Consider the following 20945-nt stretch of genomic DNA (forward strand, 5'->3'; position numbering starts at 1 on the left):
AAGGCTTGATTGCCTTGATTTTTGTAGAGTTTGTCAGACATCTTCAAGTATAAAAGCAGCTGTTCCATTAGCAGATAGTATGTGTGATTTTTTTGGTCTTCACATGCAGAATGTGCTAGGTTCCCATCTTCTGTCTGTCCGTGCTAGTCAGATAATTCCTTTCGTTTTAACCATCCTTGTCAAGTGCTTTTCACTTTGCAGAGTTTATTCTGTACTAGCAAATCTCCTATCCAACAGAGTCAAGGGTATGCTTTTGCTGGGAACTTCAAATCTGTTGAAACTGCTTCCAAGAGGATAGTGTGGGAAATTACTCTCCTAATAGCTTGAATGTATTCATAAAATCAAGACTGGCGTGCTAGACTGTGCAGCTGATTTTAAAATGCGCCATACAGCAGCAGAAACCACAGCTCTGTGATTGTGACAGAAACGAATGTGAGCGTTTTCTGGAAGTCTGATCTCTTCCCCAGCTATTGCTACACCAGCACACTGCCCTGCATCCTGCTGAAATGAGCAGCTGTTTCTGTGCTGAAGCCATACAGACTTCCCCACTCCCTTTCCCTGCAGTGTTTTGAATGTTTAACTGAGGCTGCTAGCTGAAGGCAGTTTCAGTTCTTGGAGTACTTTGAGCTCTAGAATTTATTGAGAGGGGAGAGAAGTGAAGAGAAAAGGGAGTGAACAGGTGAAAGGGTATGTCCTCCTTCTTCAGGGACAGTAAACTTTTTGCCTGTTCTAGCCTCTTAGAAATTTTCCCAGGTAGCTGATATTTATCCAGTTGTACTGGGGTAGTTGTTCCTTGTCTATTAACTTGTCTAATGTAGTTGCTGCTTTTACTCTTATGGGACTTCAACAAAAGACTTTCTATTTGGACCAAACCTCCTCTCCTATTTACAGCCAGGATTTTTTTGTCTTATAAAGTGTTGTCTCTGGTTTCTCAGTTTCCTTGGAAATGCAGTCTTCTGCTGAATGTAGGGAGCAGTTTATTGAATTGTTAGAACACCTTTCCAAAAGCAAACATCGGTGCTTTAAAATGCTCCTGGCAACCTGCTGAGTGATCTCTTCTGCTCTGTAATCTCCAGTGAGGTTTGTTTCAATAACCATCTTTTGTACATGTTACTAAGTATTAGATCTTTCTGGATCAACAGTAGAACACTGCAACTGTAGGTATAGTTAATAGCCAACTTTACTTGGGAGCCTTTTGGGTACCCTTTTTCATTTGTTTGATTTAAGTATCAGATCTCCTCAGGGTTACTTTTTATTATGTTCATACAACTGCAGTAAAACCTCAAATTCTTGACCATGCTCTGCAGCTTTTCCTAGATTCTGTGCTTTTTTCAAACTGAAAATTTTCTTAACTATTTTAGTTCCTTTTCAGAATGTTTAGAGCATTGAAACATTACTGTTGCTTTAATATATTATTTAACTGTCCCTACGTATTTTTCCTTGCTATAAAGATCATACTTTGTTCTATTTTTCTTACTTTGCAATTGTAACAGTGAACTATTACATATCTGTTTCTTTTCTTCAGTTTAAGTATAGATAATATATTTAAATTGAACTTACAAATTGTACTTACAAATTTTCTTTCTGCATAGAAACTGTTGGCAAATGAAAGCTGTACCACAGTTACTTGCTATCTTGAATGTCATTGCAACACTCTTGTTTCCTTTTTCATGTTTATCGATTAAGGTTTCTTTACCTTTAAAGCATGCTTATTTTGCTCTCTAAATCAGTTTATCTTTCAACAGAATTTTTCTTTTCCCTTTAAAATTCCTCCCAGTAGCTGGTTTGTTCATCTGTGTGCATGCGCGTGTGTGTGCATGTCTAAAACACTTGGCATTACCAACCTGCAGAGGAAAGTTCCTCTAAGCCTTTTCTTATTCTATAAATCCTCTAGGAATGGTTTCCATTACAGCTGTCACCAGCTTCCAAACTCCAACAAAGTGAGAACAGCAGTTTCTTTTTCCTTCACAAGCAATTCTTTTCTAACACCAAATAATGCTTTCTAATAATAACTTTACCAGTATGAATCCTTCTTTGAAAATGTCTGGGATTGATAGGATATACTTATGTAACAAACAGGGCAGAATAAAATGATTGTTTGCTAAAGCCAAGTAAACTTATTAACCCCTGAAAGAAGTTATAATTGTGTGTTCCATCAATCCCAAACTCAGACCATGTATTTCTAGCATTGCTACCTTGGAAAATGCAAAACCATTTGGTGACTAAGGAACTACCATAACAGCACAACTGTATCTTGTAATATAACTCAATTTCTCTAAGCTGGGGTTTTCAGAATGTATCCCAGTGTCTACTCTTACTCTCTAGGGGCACCGCTGCCCCTTTTCTGCAAGATCTGCCATCTCTAAGTTGTTGGAAGGCAGGAGATAGAGCTTCTCCTTTCAGAGAACGCACATGGGCAATGAGGCAATGTCCAAGCTACACAGCTGCATGCTAGCAAACATTTTGCACTGAAAATATGTTGACTTATGGCAAATGTTTTATTGGTGATGAAGAGTGTACTTAATGAAATACACTGTCATCTTGGGAATTGAATACTTGAGACTATTTCAAGAGAAAATAGGCATAAATTGGTATTAACTTGCCACGGCATTTTTAGACCTATGTCAATTCTTGTCCCGGATTGGATATATTAGAGGAAATAAGATGCTTTATAACTTAGGAGCAGTCAGATCCCATGGGGTTCTAGGATTTGTTTTTCATATAACTACAGAAGATCGTATACTTGGATGATAATTATTATTAACCAGACTGTGCATTTATTTTCCCTAACAGGTAACAGCTTCAAGAAATCAGAGTAAGTCATGTACACAAGTTTAACAATCAATATTTTGATGAATACTCAAAGTTAATGTCATCCGATCAAATTGACACATTTATAGAGTACAGGGTATTTAATAAGAAGCTATTCTCTAGGAGGTAAACTGCCTTATTTGATACAACTGACAAAGGCAGACCAAAACAGTCCTAGCAGCTGTTTCAAATACAGAGTAATGGCAGCGAAGTATAGACTTTCTTCTGCAAATACTTTTGACAGTGTTTTTACTTTGAGAAATTAGTTTTTAAGGAATTTGAATCAGTCTTATTTGCTTTCTCTCTCTTCAGGCTTAACTTTTAGACAGTAAGTGTGAACAAATTTCTGACATAATGAAGATATTAAAATTTAAACATAAACCATAAACTTCTAGGCAGTAAAAAGCTGAAATGACTTACAGATCTTGATCTTCAACTATGATCTGAGATGTGAACCGGGATAAGAGTCTCCCTCTTCCTAGATCCTGGGACAACTATAGCTGACTGAACATCCTAGTGTGTGCTGTAATTCATGACAGCTATTTCTGGCACACTGTACACAGATAGAGAGCTTCTCCTGAGACAGGGAAGGAAGACCATCTCTTAATTTTGGTCCTTGCCATGTTGCCCATCTCAGAGAGTAGTCACCCAGAATTTAAAGTCTACTATGGTCCTTTCACAAATTTTGGAACCCAAGTTCTGTTGGAATGTCATAGAAATCATGGAATCACAGAACTGTAGGGGCTGGAAGGGACCTCTAGAGATCATCTAGTCTACCCCCCTGCAAAGCAGGCTCCCTAGGCCAGATTGTACATGTAGACATCCAAGTGGGTCTTGAACATCTCCAGAGAAAGAGAGTCTACAGCCTCTCTGGACACATGGAGTTCTAATGTACACATATGAAGCTTCCTTCAGGCTTTCCAGGTTCTGGTTTCTGAAAAATGTTCACAATAAATACAACTCGAATTCATCTTTCCAATAAAAAAAGAAAATATCCAAATGTAAATTCCTACTCCTTCATCAGTGATGATACTTATTATAGTATGGATACTGTCCATTATAGTACAACTAGACATGTAGAGTTTAACAGATCATGTGGAGCAGCAGCAGATAATGCTAGCACTGAAAGAGAAACTGTGTAGTGGTGTGAGAGATTCTGCTGCTACTAGGGGAATATGGATGTACAGACAGTATAAGAGGGAAATGGAAAGAGGCTTCTCTGTCTTAAATAAGGACTAGCAAAAAATTTTATAGACTTATAGGTTTATAGACTTTTCTCTAGCAGATCTCAAAGAATTTAGTATTGCAACAGTGTTTTAAGGAGCTGATTATGAAACAGTGCATAAACCTTTAAATCATTTTAACCTAACCTCTGTTCTACTCCCTAACTAAACTTTAAAATTACTAGAAAGTCACTGGTTCCAAAGAAATCTAAAAGAAACAGCTTGTCTCTTTAAAAACTTCTGGGCAAATTGTCTCAAATAAAATGTAATTTCAGAGAACTAACCAAGAGAATAAAGGAATTAACGTGAAAACGTATCCTTTCTTTGCCAGAAATTTCTATGCATATGAAGAACCTTCTGTTAAGAAGAAAAATGGAAAGTGAGTTAAGTTCAATTCTGTGTGCTATCTTTCCATATAGAGCAAAATCTGTACTAAATGCAATTTTGTAATTGTGTGTTTTCTGTTCTTGAAGGTCATCCAAAAAGAAAGAAAAAGTTGTTCGCGTTGGCTTCTTTCAGCTGGTAATGAAAGCAATGGATATAAATGTCTGTATGGTTCTGAAGAATAAGTGGTAGTAATGTATATGGTGTTTTGGAGAATAGCTGTGGATAAGCCAGACTTGTAAGAAATTAAACCACTTGGCATGAAATTCTGCTATTTCTACTACTAATTCAGCAGGAATTTAATAGGATTATTTTTTCATTTTGTCAGCTGAGTATTAATTACCAGTATCTGTGTAATAATTATCTGTTAAACACGTTATATAGAGCCTGCAGGTTACTATAGAAAACTTGGAAATGCACAGTGCTGTGTGGTATGTCTAGCCATAGGTAGTATATATGGTCTGTCCTGGAGAGCCATAGAGTGTGTCAAAATTTTGAAATGAATGTAGTAGAGAGACATCCAACCCAGCAGCATGCAACAAAGAGGTTTTAGTATTTCTTTTTTTCACATGTTGTTTATGCAAGTAGCCTGTAATGTGTACAAACTAGAATGATCCTGACTAATACTGGAGTAGTGCAGTGACATCCTGCTTGTACTTTACCTGGCTAGGTATCTCAAATCAGCTTGTGAGAACAGTCAGTTCATGCTTGCCATTGTGGATATCCCCAGGGGGAGAACTGTGGCAAAATACAAAATGTGTTGCTTTTTGCCTTATGGCAATTGAAGGGTGAATCACAAGTCTTTCCATCTCTAGGAGCTAGCTTACTGGTTTGCAGAACAGTGATAGTGCTCTTTCTTATTTTTTTTTTCCTTTTTTTTTTTTCTATAGAAAGACTTTTTGTTTATTTCTCTTGTATGTTGACTTGTTTTTCCCTTTATCGTGTTTCTGTCCCAATAACCCTTTTCCATATGTGTTCCAAATTCCTGCCCCTTCTTCTCTCAAACACATTATAACACCTACAGAACCTAGGCTGGTTCTTCAGCTGGCCAGGATTTCTCTTTGCAGTCCTTTACAGTATCATTTGATATTAATATTCTATAAGTATAGTTTAGTCTATGTATTTATGCCTGATTTTAACCTGAGAATCAGACTTCACATGATCGTGACCAAAGTAATTTAAGTCGCTGTAACTAAGCTGAATAACCAGCTGTATGTGTGCATGCGCTTGGCTCGTGTTAGGCAATAGCGATTAGCTCAGTCCCTTTTTTTTACTGCATACTAAGTCATGTTTCTATATATTTCTCCTAGATTAAGAGTCAATGCACAATTTCCTAGCTCAACCAATGCAATTTAGGTTATTAACTAATAATTTGTTCTGAGATATTGAGGTGGATTTCTACCACAGCACCCAGTTTTGAGAAATTAGATAGCTCTGTTCAGAGGCTCTGCAAAATGCCCTGAGGCTTTTTCATTCCTTCCTTCTCCTTCCCTCCTTTCTCACAGGAAATCTGCAGAGGTGACTATATATATGGATTATAATTACTGTTTTTAAGATAGTCTGAAATGATGATAATGTGGAGTGATATTACCTTATTAATATTGTATTATAATGCATTCATTCTCATGATCAGATTCTGCTGTCAAATACTTAAAGGGAGTTCATCATAATTTATGAGACTGTAATTACAGGTACAATTTGGTTAGACTGGAGAGAGATATTTCTCTTCTTTCTATATTGAAGAAATGACACTTAAGAAGAATGGTTTTGTATCTGATCCACCTGATTAATGATTTATTAGTATACAAACAGCATGAGACCATATTTTTTTCCTGTCTCTTCAGTTTCGATTTTCTTCACCTATGGAAATCTTAATGATGGTTGTTGGTAGCTTCTGCGCTATTCTTCATGGAGCAGCCCAGCCAGGCATGTTGCTTGTGTTTGGTGCAATGGCAGACACATTCATTGAATATGATGTTGAAATGCAAGCGCTTAAAGATCCAAATAAAACGTGCATAAATAACACCATAGTGTGGATTAATGGTACTGTTCATCAGAATGAAAAGAACACCACAACAAGATGTGGGTAAGTAGTAGAAATGCTTGTTTCTTTTACTGTCTTACTGTGGTTTGTCTAGGATGTATTCTTAGAAAAGCCCCAGCTCAGCCTTTAAAGCTTACGGAGGTAAAAGAGGCGTGATTCTTGCTACAGAGCATTGTTTCAGAGCTGAAGGGATGGAAGTCCACCTTGGGTCTTGATCTTTCAGCTATAGACGTCAGCAAGGATATTCTTTGATAGTGACAGTGATGATAATGTATGTCTGTGTGCCTCTGAAATCACTGATATGTTTTCTTTGATGACCCAATAGGTAATAATGACTTCTGAGCATTTTGGTTAGCACTAAGGTGCCTATCCTATAGGTTCTAGCTGATATCTGAGCAAGTCAACTAAATTTTAGTCATTGAAGAGAAATGTGCACTTCTAGAATGCAATTCATCTTGGCTTATGGGAAGTGTCTGAGGCAGGTCTGATGAACTGTCCTTTAAGAGTGCCTGTTTCTTTCTGTTAATTATAATAAAGGCAGTCCAGATGTATACATATCTGTCAAAGACAAATTTGACCCTGTAACTGTTCTTAGGACTTGGTTTTCAGTACATCATTCCAAAAGTTTTCTAATCTTTGAGTAATTGTAGATTAGGTACGTAATTAGAATTAAAACTTACTTCTTTAATGATCTCTGAAATTCAGAACGTGGGTAATGATCTGTGTTCCTAAATGTAGGTGACTGGAGCCAAATTATTTGATCCAGGCTGTCCAAGCCAGACTCTGAGAAGGGACTAGCAAATTTAACACCGGATTTGCTACAGACCTCTGCTCCTCTGAAGCAGCAACTAGCTAACAGGCAGGATACACAAAAACAGTCAAAATGGCACTAAGTACTTATGTTAAGCACCTGCGTTATTTTTGTGTTTGTGTTTTGCCGGCGGTCAAGTCAGGTGCATACTTTTCCCTTTTGGCTTAAAATGGGAATGTACCCAATTCTGGGCCTACAGAATAAATTTGCTTTCTGCAGTGTTTAAATAAATATCTATAAGAGTATTCAATAACCAATCAAAATGTTTGTTTCAAAGTAGTCTAAGTGTAATGCCAGCAATTCAGTGCACTTTACTGATATTAGGAGTAATTTGATACATCTGTTTCTACTAAAAGAGATGATCATTTGAGATAAGCAAGAAAGTAATATTTGAATATGCTTCACAGCCCTCGTTTCTCTCTGCAGAACACTGCCTAAATTTGAGTGTTATTCATTTCTATGATGGTACAAAATAAGCTAATTCAACATCTAATGAAAACTTGCTTGACAGGTAGTGCCTAAAACATCTTTTTACCTGTGCTGTTGCCAAGCACACAGACCAGTGGGGCTTCTCATCAGGTCCTTTCACACTATAGGGCTGTTGAAGGATGCAAGATTTCCTGGTACCTCCTAGCCCCCCACCCCTATGCCACAGGAGGATCAAGCAAACCAGCCACCTGCTAGCAATAGCCTCAGAACCAGGAAACTGCTTCTGGTAGCAAAAAGAAACTGACTTGCCAGCTGACTTGACTCTAAATTTGAAGACACACCAGATTAGAAATATGTGAGAAACTAAAAACTTTATTGCTAATTCCCTTTTTCTCTTTTTTTGAGGCTGCTTGACATTGAAAAAGAAATGACCAATTTTGCAGCTTACTATGGAGGAATTGGTTGTGCCGTACTTCTTTTAGGATACTTCCAAGTCAGTATTTTTCTCCCTGTTTTGATTTCAAAGTTTAAATCACTAAATAATTAAGTTTGTTGTAGCTATATTCCCTTTAACTGCTTAGTCAACATCATATTTGAGCACAGCAGACAAGCCCAGTTCTAATCCTATTACATGGAATATTCTAGCTGTGATTATCTGAGACCTAGGATTTGCTCATGCAAACCTTCGTACACAGGTACATATAACCCAGTGAGATGAATGTGTGCTGCTCCTTTCACTCCCAAAGAAATATTTGCTTGAATGTTGTTACTCTGGAAGCCACATGCTCTCCTGCAAATAGCTTAAGGGCATGCAGTTTCCCAGTAGGCTAACCTGAACTCTGTGTTTCTGTAAGGGAGATATTACAGAGTAATAGTGTGAAATTGGTGTTGAAAATAGCTCATTGTCTGTGTGTGTGTAGCTATAATATATTTTACCTGAGCACTGAGTTTATTGATAGCCAAATTGCTGCTTCCCCCCCCCATTTTAGCCAAATTGCTTTTTCCTATTTGAAGAGACTAGAATGACTTTTCACTGCAATTTATCAACTGCACTATCCTCTTCCTAGATCTGCTTTTGGGTTATGGCTGCAGCTCGTCAGATACAGAAAATCAGGAAAGCTTATTTCAGGAATGTTATGAGAATGGATATAGGCTGGTTTGACTGCACATCTGTAGGAGAACTGAACACAAGAATTTCTGAGTAAGTAGTCTAGAAAAAATATACTACACAGAACATTTTTGCACTTCCAGACACTAAACAGAGTGCCAATAACTAGGCATTTGACAAACACCTTCTAGTATAAAATAGAGAGCAGGAACTAGGCTAATGGTCTCAGGCATGTTGGAAGTGCTGTAACTGTTACGCTACAATTATTTCCCCTTTGTAACTGTTCTGTCAGTGATATTTTGTTATTTTATTTTTGCTGCCTCCTCCTGACTTCTTCTTTTCCTGTGCCCAGCCCTTTCAGAGTCTCCCAATTAGCCTGCCAGCATGTATTCCTCTGAGGCTTGAATTAAGAGTTTGAACCCTCTCACTTAATGGAAAGGAAAACTGCATGCAAACTTTGCTCTTGGCTTTTAAAAGAAAAGAGTGAGCCTTGCTTAGTCTTCTGCTAAAGCAGCCGCTACAAGCACTTACCTTTAGACAGGGATGGAGAAAACTTCTGGGTAAACGTTAAGCTCTGAGAAAAGCTGAGTTTAAGGCTTGCTTCTTCGCTTAGTAGTGGTTCCTGTTTACAGACTTAAAGAAGCTGCAAGATGAATATGCTGACTCTAGGTGGCTCCCTGTGCTCTGTCATGCCTGCATAATAATAGGGACAGCTGCAAAAGATTTTCTATAGTTGAAGGCAATGTTTTTGTCTTTACTGACAAGTAGTAACTATGACTTTCTGTGGTGTTCTTTTTATGAAGAAGAAATACAAAATGTAATTGGCTGTGAGAAATATGACTGAAAAGGTGAAGCAAACATGTATTTGTTGAATAACACCTGGTTCACTGATTGTTAGAATAACACTGTCTTGGGCCTACTAAAAGCTTCCTGATTGCAAAAAAAAAAAAACAAAAAAACAAACAAACAAAAACAAACAAACAAAAAACAAAACAAAACTCCAAACCATTCTTAAGAAAAAATGTAAACATGTTATTGAACTCAGCACTCTTGTATTTCCAGTACAGGACTGTAGATAACAAATCTGCACCTTAGACATCAGTGCCACTTGCTCCTTTTTGTTCCAAGAGTTCCTAGTTCTTCTGTTCTCAAGGGTGAGAGAGTAGCCAAGAGCAGGAGAAGTGTAATGACTAATTTGTTTTGACATGTTTTTTTCTGTAATGACAATGGATAAGTGAGCCCAAATGAACTCTGCAGCTGCATGGGACTCAAATTATGTTAATCATCGCACCACTCTCCCACATGTGACATAGCTGTTGTGTTTTCCCAATGCTTTTAGCAATACTATATCCCTCCACTATTTTCCCACTCTCCCTCGTATTTAGAGAACGAACTGCCTGGTGTAAGGTTGAATGATGAAGAGAGTTACAGCCCTCCTCCTACCTCTTCAGCAAGGCTGCACTTAGTGCTGTACAATGCTATATCAGTTATACTAGCTGCATCCTGCTGTGATGTCTCTGCTCCCTCTGCATCAGCTGGGGCACAGGGGTGAGTGAGACAGCTGGTAGGATGGCTTTTCCTGGGAAAAGACAGAATTTTGTCTGTAGTATTCATGTATAAAATAAATGCCTTTTGCCGTTGCAGAGGTTCCAGGTTTTCTTACTGTAGCTGAGTGTCTTTGGAAAAGCCCTCTGCAAGGGAAAGCAAAATGTGGCAATACAAAGGAAAGATATGCAGATACACTCCCTGACCTTTCTTTATATTTTTTTCCCTACTCTCACAGTGATGTTAACAAAATTAATGAGGCTATTGCTGATCAAGTAGCAATCTTCATCCAGCGCTTAACCACCTTTGTGTGTGGATTCCTACTGGGATTTATCAGTGGATGGAAATTGACCCTGGTTATCATTGCAGTCAGTCCCCTCATTGGGGTTGGAGCAGCTGTCTATGGCTTGGTAAGTGCGTAGTGTGAGGTTCACGCTGAGGTACTGTTGTGGTTTAAGCCTGCAGGTGGTTAAGCACCACACAGTTGTTTGCTCACTCTCCCACTTCCCAGTGGGATGGAGGAGAGAATCACGAAAAAAAAAAAAAAAACAAGAAGAACTCGTGGTTTGTGGTTAAACTATTTACTAAGATAGACAAAAGGAAAAGGATGATAGTTATGACTATGTATATATGTGAATGTAAATAACAAGTGTTGTACAAGCAATTGTTCACCACCCCCTGACCAATGCCCAGCTCACCCTCTGAGCAGCGGAAGAGAGAGATATGAATTCCCACTCCCTTCAGAACTCCTTCCACTTGATGTCATACGGTATGGAATATCTTTTTGGCCAGTTTGAATCAGCTGTACTAATTCTGTCCCCTCCCAGCTCCTTGGGCCCTTTGCTGAGGATGGCCTTGGTTCTGTACAACACCGCTTTGCAGCAGCTATAAACGCTGATGTGTTGTTTTCCTCCTAGAACCAAAACATAGCATCATACCAGACACTCTGAGGAAAAAAATTACATCCCACATGAAACTAAGACAGGTACATTGAACAGGGAAGGTCATGCCATAGAGCTAAGGGGAATGCTGAAACAGGAGGTTGTTACAACCTTTTAGAGTCAAGAGAGTCAGATCCTGGTCACGGTAGAACTGAGAAATTCTACGATTTTGTGACGTGTGTGCGTTCAGAAGAAGCTTCGCTCCCACTTTGCTTACTCTCATTCCCAGAATCTAATATCCAGCATCTAAGATGGGAATGTAAGCATTGCTTCTGTGGGGTCATGTGCAGGGATACTGGGGTTGCTGGGATTAGAACTGGCCTGCAGCATCTGTCTATTTTTCCACGCTGGATTTAAATGGTTATTAGACTTGACACTTAGTTTTTCTACCTAAGCTTTTAGAGACGACCCAGTCCTGGAGCTCTAAAACAGTTCAGAACAGCTGCTCAGACTCACCTGAAGATATCCCTACTCCTGGCAGCTACTGTGTCTTTTCCCAGTCATTCTGGTTCTGCTTCTCCACCCACACCCTGCACCTCCCTGTGACTGTGCAGAGGAACCAGGTGGAAGAAGGGAATCACAGGATCTTCTGCCTCATCATCTCCTTTCCTTCCCTCAGCAATTCCTGCTCCTCCTCCACACTCTCATGCTCTTCAGTTGGCTTCAGCCCCCTGACTAGCTATCTCCCTTCTTCCACCTCAGGAACAGTTTGCTGTCATTTTGCTATCAGCCTTCTAGTCTAACTGTGACAAATTTTGTTTCTTCCTGCTCTCCTTATGCTGTATGCTGGCTGCAAAGCAGATGATATGAATGATGACTCAGTATACTAAGTGGGAGAGCAATGTTCTGGCAGGGAATAAAATCAACTCCAAAATGCATCTTTCCTTCATTTGCAATTTATTTCTGACCTCATTCCCTTTATGTTTTGTCATTTTCCCCATTTCAGTTCTTCCTCTGTCCCCATGTCTTTCACATACCCACAATTAAGTCTTTCCTCTTTATGAACCTTACTAGCTCTAGTTTTTTATCATTAAGAAAACAGTCTTCAGTTCTTCACTAAGCATCAGTTTAGCATGGCTTCATCTCAGAAAGTGACTAACAGATGTGTAGGGTAGAGTATTTGAAGAACGAAAGCAAATAATGACATGTTACAATTTCCATGAGCATTTAACTTCTGAACTAATACGGTATCTTTACATATAACACTCAATGTGAGCACTTGTTGAGCCCAAGTAAGCTTTCAGCATCCAGTGTGCTTTGAGGTGCTGTGCAGGAACCTGTTTGCTACTGGCCCAAGAGACAAAGCATAGTGTTGGGCTACATGTATTTTCTTTCTCCCCCATCAGTACCATTACCTGTTCTTCCTGAAGCTGGCTCTGCTATGCTGGCTAAAGTGCTGCTCTTCCTGCTTACCCTACCCCTCCTGCCGTGATGGACATATGCATGATCATTCTATGGTCTGCTAAAATGCAGCTAGCGAGAGAGAGATAGAGACCAAGGGAGGGAGAGCATTTGTTGTCTGCTGCTCTTTCTAGGTATTTGAAGCAGAGCTGTTGGCAAATGGGATAATTCTTAGACAGAAGATGTGCTACAGAAATATATGTCCTAACACTAGAAGACAAACGTTTGAACGAGCAGTGTGCCCGTGGCAGGAACAGGGGAGGTGACCTCATGCAGCACTGTATGACGGTCAGAGCTGCTTATCATGGTCAGGTGTAATCAAAATTTCCTATGGTTTTACAGGCTGTGGCAAAACTGACAGGCCGAGAACTAAAGGCATATGCAAAAGCTGGGGCTGTGGCTGATGAAGTGCTCTCATCCATCAGAACAGTAGCTGCTTTTGGTGGCGAGAAGAAAGAAGTTGAGAGGTTTGTTCAGACAAATTGTAGAGTCTCTGCATTCCTTCTACTGTAGAAATGTGACCACAGCAGTTAGTCTTAGAGTTTTGAAACAACAGCCATCTGTTAGTTTTGAGAATTATATGCATGTATGTAGCAGAAATCTAGTTTTCAAATAACATCACTTATGCAAAATCTGTTTCATAATTCAATTGGTGAAATAAAACATACGTAATGCTGTCTTCAAGTCATTCTCCTTTGTAGGAACTTACTGTCAAACTTTGCTGCACATTTGAAAATCTTGTGTACTTTCAAGATAAGTAAGAATATTAGTTACAGAGTACATAGCTCTCACAAAGACCTCAATTTATAGTGCCCTCTGTAAATTAGAAATGTTTGCATGATTAAAAAAATGGTTGGATTAGGAAATAAAAGTTTAATTTCATTTTCTTGCCCTTAGTTCATTTAAATTTTGCTGTCAAGTTCATTCAGTTTTATTTTTATGTCTTTCTACAGATACGATAAGAATTTAGTGTATGCTCAACATTGGGGAATTAGAAAAGGAATAATAATGGGATTATTCAGTGGTTACATGTGGTTTGTAATCTTCCTGTGTTATGCATTAGCCTTTTGGTATGGCTCTAAACTTGTCCTCGAAGAAGATGAGTATTCACCTGGCACTCTTCTACAGGTACCCATGCAACTTTTTTCTTGACTGTTTCTTAAAACATTAATTCTAGGACACTTAACCATAGTGTTTTCATATCTGTTTACTTATAAATAAAGGTCGTTACTCATTATATGCATGAAAGTAGATGATATATCAGAATAAGATTTTAAAAAATCTTATTGTATTTAATTAAATTGCCTCTGACTGTGCTATGTTCAGAATAATGTTTGCATCTGACAGCCTGATGCTCATGTGACAGTGGCCTGAAACTAACTTTTCCATACTGTGGGCTGGCATGTGGCTTCTATGGTATTGCCATCACAGGAGAACGTTTTTTTTATTGATCGAGGTCAAAACATTGTGGTAAAGAAGAACCCAACCAGAGAATATGTTATCAAATTTAACCTCTCTCTCATGAACAGTTCCAGGTCTTTTGAAGCACCGTTTTCTTTTGCAGATTTCCCATTCAGTGCCATAGATAAGCAACTTGTGAATATGTACACTATCAAAACACATGTGGCTGTGCCTCCTGTATTTTATACAGAAAAAAAAGCAGCATATTAATCTCCATGGTGGTCTTTTGCATCCACTTCTGCACAGTGGATGTTTAACCCATCAATGACATAAATGCAATAAAACCAGCATCCACAGATGTCTTGGTCGTTCACTTAAAACCAAGACTGCCCAAGTGTCAAGCTCTGGTCCAGAACCAGAGTAATTTTTTTCTCAGCCTTGATATGTCCTGGGTATTCTGATCAGACATATGTTTCTGATTCTTCTCTACCAATTGCCCAGCATAAGAGCTCTCAACCACCAGCAGCCTGCAGTGCAAAACTTCCTGTTAAGTGGAGCTTGGTAATTTACTCTGAGAACATTGTAAAATTGAGTCATTCTGTTCAAGGAGGATGTCCCTCACAGGAAATCATTTGCAACTCCTCTCCACACCAGTGATGATACAAGGTAGTGCTGTAAAAAACAAAGTTAATTCTTCGCCTTGTACACAACTACAGTTCATTGCTTCCAAATGAAAAACAGCAAGGAGAGGGGAGCTACCCAGTACCTGAAAAATTGAAGCTGTAAACTGAAAGGTTATTTGTTATCCTTCTCTTTTGCCAGTCATCTTTCTTGTACTTCATGTTTTCAACAATACACTGGAGGACTGGAGTGAGGGAGGTGTATGTAGAAAATGTTTAAAGATTCTTTTCCTAGTCCTTAAAAAAGTGTTGTGCACCAACAGTTCTGGTGCCTTGAGATACACTAAGAAATTCCTTGCCTTTTTCTTCTAATCAAAGCTACAGAACCTGTCCTCCTTGATGGATTCTGACATGCATGTAGCCTACTTACTTTGGGACTCATCCACCCTAAGAAGTTATTTTGCAGTAAAGCTGAATATGAATTGTGTAATCCCGTCTGGAATACTGTGTCCAGGCCCTGGGGCTCCCAGCATAAGAAAGATGTGGAGCTTTTGAAGAGAATCCAGAGGAGGGCCACAAGGATGCTCAGAGTGCTGGAGCACCTCTCCTACAGAGACAGGCTGAGGCAGCTGAACTTGTTCACTCTGGAGAAGAGAAGGCTCTGGAGAGATCTCATTGCAGTCTTCCAGTACTTAAAAGGAGTTTATAATCAGGAGGGAGACTGACTTTTTACAGTCCGTTAGTAATAGGACAAAGGATAACAGTTTTAAACTAAAAGAGGGGAGATTTATACTGTATTTTAGGGGGAAATTTTTCTCTTGGAGGGTGGTGAGGCACTGGAACAGGTTACCCAGGGAAGCTGTGGTTGTCCCATCCCTGGAGATGTTCAAGGCCAGGCTGGATGGGGCCCTGGGCAGTCTGAGCTGGTGGGTGGCAGCCCTGCCCACAGCAGGGGGTTGGGACTGGCTGGGCTTTGTGGTTACTTGCAGATCAAGCCGCTCTATGATTTTTGATTGCTTCTTACCAGAATTCTCAGTTTCTTGCTAACATCAAATAGTAACTTGTCAGTTCTCCTAATACTTCGGAACTGTGTTCTAACTCATGAGCCACAACAGGGAAAAAAGTATGCCAAAAACCCTCACCAAAGATGTCATCCAAGTGTTTATAATAAGTATTTCAAACCATTTTGTAGCTAAACAGCTAACAAGAAATATTTCAAAGCAGAGTAAATTCTGACAAATCTTAATTCTGATGAATGCACTCCAGTATATTAGCCTCAAGAAGAATAAGCTGTATCTTATTATATGTGGCAGTTTCTTCCCTGTTGTAAAAATAGACAAGTAATCATTTGCGTGTGTGTAGTACATTATGAATGAGTCTGTTTTTTTGTTGTTTACCATCATCCAGTGTCTTGTTCTTATCAGAATTGCCAGCATGTTCTGCTTTAGATAGTTACTATTGATACTTAAAAACCTCATTAATAATACCTGCCCCCCCCACCCCCCACCCCCCCCCAAAAAAAAAAAAAAAAAAAAAAAAAAGCAGTAGCAGCTCTTAGGAAATCAAATTTTTAACAAATGTTTCCGGCACTTTGGTTGATGTGCTCCATCTTCACTCAGTTCTCATCTATGAGGCCAGACTCCATGGCTGGACTCTTGGAGTGAAGTGTCCTCTGATATTTGATGATCTGTCTTGTTGCCTTTGTCCTCCATCAGCCCTTGCAGGAAGAATGGGTGCTGTGGCTCGTTCTCAGTCATACTGTCCTAGGCTTAGACTAAAAGTGGATCCTTTGGCTTTTGGAGGAGTGTCACTAGTGAATAACTCTTCGCTTTTGTTGCTGGGAAAGGACTTGAAACAGTGAGCACATTGGACATGTGCTACCTGCAGAAACAGTCAGCTTATGACTTCAGGCTGTTTATGAGGAAATGACAAACGTTCCCAGATATCACAATAAAGAACTGACACAGTAATCTTGTATATTGGCATACCAGCATTAGTAGCGATCCTTAGAGTTCATTTCTGTGTGTGGCAACAAAAATATTCTCCTCAGCTGGTACCTGCTCCTAAAGTAAGTTTTGTAAGTATTGGTTTAGATAGGAGCTGCAATAGACAAAGATTATGTTTTGAAATTGTTGTAGCCTCTGATCAGCGTACTGGTCAAAGGCATCTCCAGAAGAATGTCTTGTCTCTGGCGTTTGGTTTCAGCCCTCGTTTCAAGGCACAGTCACCCAGTCAAACTGAGGCGGCTCAAAAAATACATTACTAGCACTTCAGTAAATTTTATGATTCTAAATATCTGAGTGCATACACTCAGGTCAGGACAAATAAGAGAAAACTTGATTTAGTTCAGCCTGGAAGCAAAGCTGTGAAAGATGCATTTGTTTGCCTTTTCTTGTGAACTAATTATGCTTGTGGTGAATCACTGTAGATCAGTTGGTGCACGAGAACTCATGAATCCACTTTGGTTTGATTTGCCTGCCTAAGTTCTAGATTGTGTTAAAAACCTGATGTCAGATTTTCTTAAGTTTTTCTTCCACTTCTACAGGTTTTCTTTGGTGTTTTAGTAGGAGCTTTAAATCTCGGTCAAGCATCTCCCTGCCTGGAAGCCTTTGCCACTGGACGTGGGGCTGCAGCAAACATTTTTGAGACAATAGATAGAGTAAGTAATACATTTCTAAGCTGTGTCACTGGTGAAAAGAAAAATAAATGTCTCAAACAGAAGTAGTTTATCTGCAGCATAGACGAGAAAAAAAATGAGAGCAATTAAAGAAAAATTGGCTGTGCAATAGAAAAGTTATAGAAATATCAGAAAGGTCTGAGAGCTGCTGGCATTTATTCATAAAGACTCCTTTCTGTATCTGCATTTATTTAGTGGCTGGCAAAACGCTGTAGTTTTCTTAATGGTACTTAATGTATCTGGTCATTGACAGGCTTTATTGTGCTGTAAGTGTGTAAACACATTAAAATGCTGCCTGTCTTACAGATCGTATAAATGTAAATAAAGAAGGCTGGAACAACTATGGTAACATTGATAGACTTTTTTGTAACCCGAGTGTTCTGTACTAATGCTAACACATATGTCTTATAGATGCATTTAATTATCTAAATATTTTCCTTTAGGATAATTGAAAAAGAGATGAATAAGATAAGTGTTTTTTAGAGAGAAAAATAAAAGCAAAAAGGACGTGCAACAATAAGGATTACTTGCAACATTCAAGATAGTCAGATAACTGTAGGGTAAAAAGAAAAAAGAAACAAGATTTTTTTCCCATCTGGAGAAGGGTGATACATTAGATCATCTGCTTGCTGCATTTGTAGTTTTGTAACTAGATAGTAAAATCTCAGCTCTGCCATGATGAATATTCTCTCTGGCACCGAACTTAAGCGTGGTCATACTGATGTTCTCATTTGCAGGGTCAGCGAAACTCTTTTCTTCATAACTTAATATCAGAATTTAAGTAGAATGTATTCATAAAGAGAAAACTTTTAGCCATTCTTAACATCTTAGAACTTGCACATTTTTAATATTAAAATTTTCTTCCATCTGCTAGGCTACGTTAAAAAAAAAGTGTTTATCCGTTATCAAGTACTGATGTTGTTATAGTTTTAATCATAGTTTTATTGAATTTTCTTTATTCTGTGGTTAATATTTACCATAAATTTCCTAATAAATCTATCCATAGAAAAATTGATTTCTATGGGATTCCTCAAATTCCTCTTATTTTTCTGCTTGTGTTGTACAGTCCACAATATCTGTGGCCTGGCCAAACATCTATCTGACCCAAAGCACTTCATGGAAAAGCTCCAGGATTCCTTCTCCTAGGACTGGGCATTCAGGGATGAATGTTTGATGTGCAAAATGATTTAGTGTGCAGATTTTCAGCAAGTTATTGCTTCCTTAGTCGTTTAAGAGAGAGTTTATATGTGTAAAGTACTGTCATTTCAGTTCCAAAACGCTGCCTGAATTGACTTGAGTTAAAATGCCTGAATTGAGTTAAAATGCTTAATTCATGCAGCTATTCTGTTCAAGCAAAAGTAAGCTGAGTGGCAGGCTGTGTAAATGCAGTAAAGCTAAAACGTGAAGAGGGTGTGTTCATCTTGCCTGCACTACTTACCAGAGACAATTCCCTGGTTATTTTAGCCTTTAACATCATGTACCTTACCTGCTAGCCCTGGGGCAGATTCTGCTGCTAGCTCAATTCAACCAGTTGCTGTTCAGAGATGTTCTGGCTTTGTATGGTGTTGGAAACATTTATCTACTATGCAACAGTGTTGGCTGTTCAGGAACAGGTAAATAACACAATAAATTTTACCCTAGAAACCCACCATTGACTGCATGTCGGAAGAAGGCTACAAGCTGGATAAAGTAAGAGGTGAAATTGAATTTCATAATGTAACATTCCATTATCCCTCCAGACCTGACGTAAAGGTAATTATTCATCATCCCTTTTGTGAATACATTTACTGTAAACAAGCAAAATACCCTGCTAGCAAGTTCTAGATTTTCAGTAGTTTTCTTTCCACAATTTTAGACTCCCTGTTAAAAAGTAGACTAAATAATTCATCTATCAGTTGTGTTCCTCTATTTACCATTGTTTGTTTTACCATTCTGAAATATCTACTGTTGTACATCTTCCTTGCTGCTGAACATAAACTTGCTAATTTTAGACAGTTTTATCTACGTATAATTATGCACATGTATCAACATATGCTATAATAGGGCACAAAGTAATAAGCTGGACAGAGTAAGGAGATTTTATAGAAGTCTTCCATTACCCCAGGAATGCATCATATGACAGTTAACATCTAGGAAAAGGTACAGGAACCCTGGCTGTATACCCCATTATTTTTTTGCTGCTATGTTTGAATTGACAAATCCTAAAAAAAATAGTCATCTCTGTCACAGAAAGCAGTAGTCTGCATTTATAAAGTCTTCAAACAATGTAAAAAATATTTAGTTTTCTTTTTCTTCTTAGTTTTTTTAATTTTAGTTTTGTACATTTGCTTTGAATCTCCATTTTCAAGTGAAGAACATAGCATGGATTTCCTCCTGCTGCTTGGCTATATACCTGTGAGAGATTTAGAATGGATGGATTCTTTTTCTTTCTTTTTTCTCTCCAGATTTTGGATAACATTAGTATGGTTATTAAAACAGGGGAGACAACAGCTTTTGTTGGTGCTAGTGGAGCTGGAAAGAGTACAATTATACAGCTCATCCAGCGTTTCTATGACCCTACTGACGGCATGGTGAGTGTCTAATTCTGGCAGGGGTTCCTGTATTATTAGGAGCCTGAAAGACTTTCTTCTCTGAGAGGGAAAGGAAGACTCCTAATGTTTATTTTGCTTATTTAAAAAAGAAATGAGTGAAATCACCTCTCAAGGGAGTGCTGAATAAATATTATCAAGATTAACTATGTGAAAGAGAAAAACCCTTAGGAGGAAATAAAAATTCAGTGCTAACGTGAATGAAAACAGTATCTATAGATAATCCATCTTATGTTCTGGGGAGTACAGTGTAGAACATTTAATCATTATTGGATAATACTGCTTTAGCATGTGTCATTACCATTTAATAATGGATCGGCTAAGAATATGAGCTATATTTGTTAACAGGCTCATTCTATTTCTGTTTCCCTAATTGGCACAAATCACATACGTGGTTACTTGTATTTAAATGTGTAAGGGAAAAAGAACCAGTTTAATGTAAGCATAGCATGCCAATCTCATGTAGAAAAAACTAACGAAGCTGAGTTCTATATATGATTTCTGTGATTTCTTCTTGTGTTGTTCATGCCAAAAGACTAAAGTTAAAATATTCATAAAGAACATTTCACCGTATAACCTAATGGGGACGAGGAAATGTATGGAAAATACAGTGGCTCTGCTCACAAAAACCTTTATTTTTTTAGGAATGTTTTTGTAAACTTTTGCTTGCTATGTTTTACATTAAGGTTTCTTCTTCATTAGTTTCCTCCCCAGCACAGAAACAATGGAATAAATTTGTCTAAAAGTATTGTTTTTCATAAATGAGAGGAAAGGACTAGAAAATAAGGTGCATGGACATCCTCTGGGGCTTTGTGAGTAGATCGGTCTAGAAAATAGAAATCCCTCCCCCCAGAATAACTGTCTGTCTTAAAAAGTGTCTGCAGGGACATGGTGGAGGATGGATGATTCTTCTGCCTTGCATTCCATGGAGCTTTAATTCAGATTTACTAAAGAATTTATAT

The 20945-nt window shown here is 38.4% G+C and overlaps 2 protein-coding genes across 9 annotated transcripts in view; one reads left to right on the forward strand and one right to left on the reverse strand.

The window, feature by feature from the left end:
- LOC121106449 (dehydrogenase/reductase SDR family member 9-like) overlaps window positions 1-9417 on the reverse strand; it is a 37779-nt gene extending 28362 nt beyond the window's left edge. For all 8 annotated transcript variants that reach the window (XR_006939908.1, XR_006939907.1, XR_005861680.2 and 5 more), the window contains exon 1: window positions 9342-9417. The gene's annotated coding sequence lies outside the window, so the exon portion shown is untranslated. The remainder of the gene's footprint in view (window positions 1-9341) is intronic.
- The window catches only part of ABCB11 (ATP binding cassette subfamily B member 11), a 63617-nt gene that overhangs the window by 23622 nt on the left and 19050 nt on the right, over window positions 1-20945 (forward strand). The window contains 12 exon segments of the mRNA XM_040704164.2: window positions 2794-2815; window positions 4366-4413; window positions 4508-4556; window positions 6263-6504; window positions 8108-8195; window positions 8770-8903; window positions 10594-10765; window positions 13040-13164; window positions 13651-13825; window positions 17264-17377; window positions 19037-19147; window positions 19840-19965. Of these exon segments, the coding sequence (XP_040560098.1) occupies window positions 2794-2815; window positions 4366-4413; window positions 4508-4556; window positions 6263-6504; window positions 8108-8195; window positions 8770-8903; window positions 10594-10765; window positions 13040-13164; window positions 13651-13825; window positions 17264-17377; window positions 19037-19147; window positions 19840-19965 (1406 nt within the window).

The sequence above is a fragment of the Gallus gallus genome, chromosome 7 (assembly GCF_016699485.2).
Source record: "Gallus gallus isolate bGalGal1 chromosome 7, bGalGal1.mat.broiler.GRCg7b, whole genome shotgun sequence".
NCBI classification, from domain to species: Eukaryota; Metazoa; Chordata; class Aves; order Galliformes; family Phasianidae; genus Gallus; species Gallus gallus.